The following is a 2,716-nucleotide window of genomic DNA, read 5'->3' on the forward strand; positions in this document are numbered from 1 at the left end:
GTGGTCGAGTGAGCAGTCCGGGGGCGGTGACTTCAACCACTGGTTGTGCTGGCTGGTAACAAGTGGGGAAAGGAGCAGGAATCTGTTTCGACAGCCTTGAACACGAAGCGCTGGAGGATGCTGATCTCCTGGAGCACCAAAGGGTCCTAAAATCTGGAACACGCTGATGTGGCCCTGGAGTAGGTGCAGAAGGAAGGTCCTTGCCTGGAACAATCAAAATGTACCTTGAAGTGAAGGTTTCCTTGCCGGAGCTTAACCTTGTTGCAAATGTTTGTATGTCTTCTACCTCTCTGGGCTAGAGACTCAGAACTTGGTCAATCCACATTGTCTCTCTAGGATGGAGACTCAAGGTGTCCTGCATCTGTTGTTGTCTCGCTGGACAAAGACTCTAAACGTAGAATATCTCTCTCCTCACAGGCTGGAGGCTCAGAAAGTGGGCTTATCTGTTGCTGCCTCCTCTCTAGGATGGAGACTCAAGGTGTCCTGCATCTGTTGTTGTCTCGCTGGACAAAGACTCTAAACGTAGAATATCTCTCTCCTCACAGGCTGGAGGCTCAGAAAGTGGTCTTATCTGTTGCAGCCTCACAAGCTGGAGATTCAGGACTTGGTATCTGTTATTGCCTCTTCCCACATGGGCTAGAGGTTCAGAATGTTGATGTTTCTGTCTCTCGGAATGGGAGACTCAGAACGAGTGTACCTGCTAGTGTCTCACCCTTGCAGGACGGAGACTAAGAACGGTGTATCTGCTATTGTCTCTCTGGATGGGACACTCAGAACGGATATCTGTTACAGTCTCTCTGGACGAAAGACTCAGAACTTGTTGATCTGTTAGTGTCCCTTCCCTTTCAGGACTCAGACTCAGAACAAGGAGTGTCTTTTGGGAAGGTATCTTTATCCCTTTCCGATGAGGAGGAGATTGCAATTAGCCACTTCTCCATTTCAGTGCTGTGATTGGCTGTTTCCATCAGAGTGGGGGAACATGGTGTGGCCCACCCTTCTTTCCTCCTGTAGAAGTTATTTGCATAGTCCAAACACAAATTTAGAAAACTGTCACTAAAGTTTTACTAGTGCATTTTTCACTTACCAAACCACAACCAGAAACATTAAGTCCAAACATGATGGAAAAAGATTGAACTGTCATGCATGTATTCATTTGTCTATTAACAGCTGAGTTTGTGTAAGATGTTGCACTACACATTGCTGTCACTGAGAATACTTATTTCTCTGAATAAGTATAAGATGTGTATGTTGTAGTTTGCATCAATTTAAGGTTTGAGAACATAGATATGAATGGATTTGGGTGTAACTCTGTGATCTCCCTGTTTCACCCACTGTTGCTGCGTCCAGAGTTCCTAAGGAATTTTTATGGCGGTCACAGGCTAAAACCTTAGGAATCAGTCTGTTGGTGGGTGAAGCGCAGAAACTGCATTTTGACCAATGAGAAGTCCTGTCCTTCCTGGGCTTTGTAACAAAGGTTGTCTTCCTGCCCTCTAAGAGGTGTAAGGCTGTTGTCCTGGCATCTTTATCTGGTGGAGTTGGACAGTTTGCTTATGTTAATCCACCAAGATCCAATCAAAATGTAACAAACCTTTGTCCACTATTGTGGTCAGAGAGGGGCCCTGCCATAAACTGGGCCCTGGAATGTGCTGTCCACTACAAAAGGCGGGTATTGGTGGTGATCCTTAGCTCTACATCGAGGTGGCTCTTCACAAAATTTAATCCACCTCTTCTTGATATATTAAAATTTTTTTAGGAAATTTAAATAAGGAGACCGAGCTGTTTTGTAAATGATCGCAACCAAGTAATATGCATTTATGTGATGAAGGCATAGCTAGCAAGCAAACTGTAGGCTGTAGTAACTAATGGTAATGACAGTAACTCGCGCTTGAGCGGGTGAACCACTGATGCTAATGTGCTCTAGTTATTATAGTGTTAGGGGAGGGAGCCATGAAGCCATGCTCTGTGGCTCCAATGCGTCATCAAGAAAAAGGCCATCGTTCAGGCCACCCAAAAAATCCTGAACACAAAAATGGTGAAAAACTTTTTAACAGTCTAACGCCACAATTCAGTACTACGTAGTTCACAGTCTTTGTAACACATTTTCAGCAATACATTTCTAACATTTATAATGGGTTTAGAAGCAAATCTCTGAATTGCCTTTTACATGGACTTTAAAGTTATAAAGACTGTTTTGTCTTGTTCCCAGTTGTTGATGTGTGGTACAGGAGATATAAACGTGCAGGACTTTAAAGCTCATGCTGTAATTGTTGGAGGGTCATGGCACTTCAGAGAAAAGGTAAGTGACTTAATGTTAAATATATTTTATCCTTTTTTCAAGGTATGCACTTAACATAGGTTTATACAGAAATAGGGTTGGCTACCGTTCACATTTTAACCGGTACAGTACCGGTATCGATACCTGAATTTCGGTGCCGGTACCCAACGGTACCTTTTTTCGGTACTTTACTCTCTGTGTAATTACAAAAACATTTATTTCAGTGAAAAAAAATAAGGTCAAAAAGTCTCAATTTCAACATTTTGAACAATAGGGCCCTACAAACTTTTCCTTTCTTTTTTTTTTCCCTCCAGAAAGTGTGAATATTCCTTTAAAACATTTTTTAATAGGCTAATAATTAATAATTGTTTTCTACAATTAAGTAATTAATCTGGTTGTAATATTTATTTTGATAATTTAATTGTTTTAATTGTTTTATTT

General features: G+C 41.7%; 1 protein-coding gene across 1 annotated transcript in view; it reads left to right on the forward strand.

The window, feature by feature from the left end:
- The window catches only part of LOC107712398 (apoptosis-resistant E3 ubiquitin protein ligase 1-like), a 41,371-nt gene that overhangs the window by 25,778 nt on the left and 12,877 nt on the right, over positions 1–2,716 (forward strand). Inside the window, exon 16 of the mRNA XM_016517638.1 lies at positions 2,207–2,296. Coding sequence (XP_016373124.1) covers positions 2,207–2,296 — 90 coding nt within the window. The remainder of the gene's footprint in view (positions 1–2,206; positions 2,297–2,716) is intronic.

This window comes from Sinocyclocheilus rhinocerous, unplaced genomic scaffold (assembly GCF_001515625.1).
Source record: "Sinocyclocheilus rhinocerous isolate Xijiao unplaced genomic scaffold, SAMN03320098_v1.1 scaffold2568, whole genome shotgun sequence".
Taxonomy (NCBI): domain Eukaryota; kingdom Metazoa; phylum Chordata; class Actinopteri; order Cypriniformes; family Cyprinidae; genus Sinocyclocheilus; species Sinocyclocheilus rhinocerous.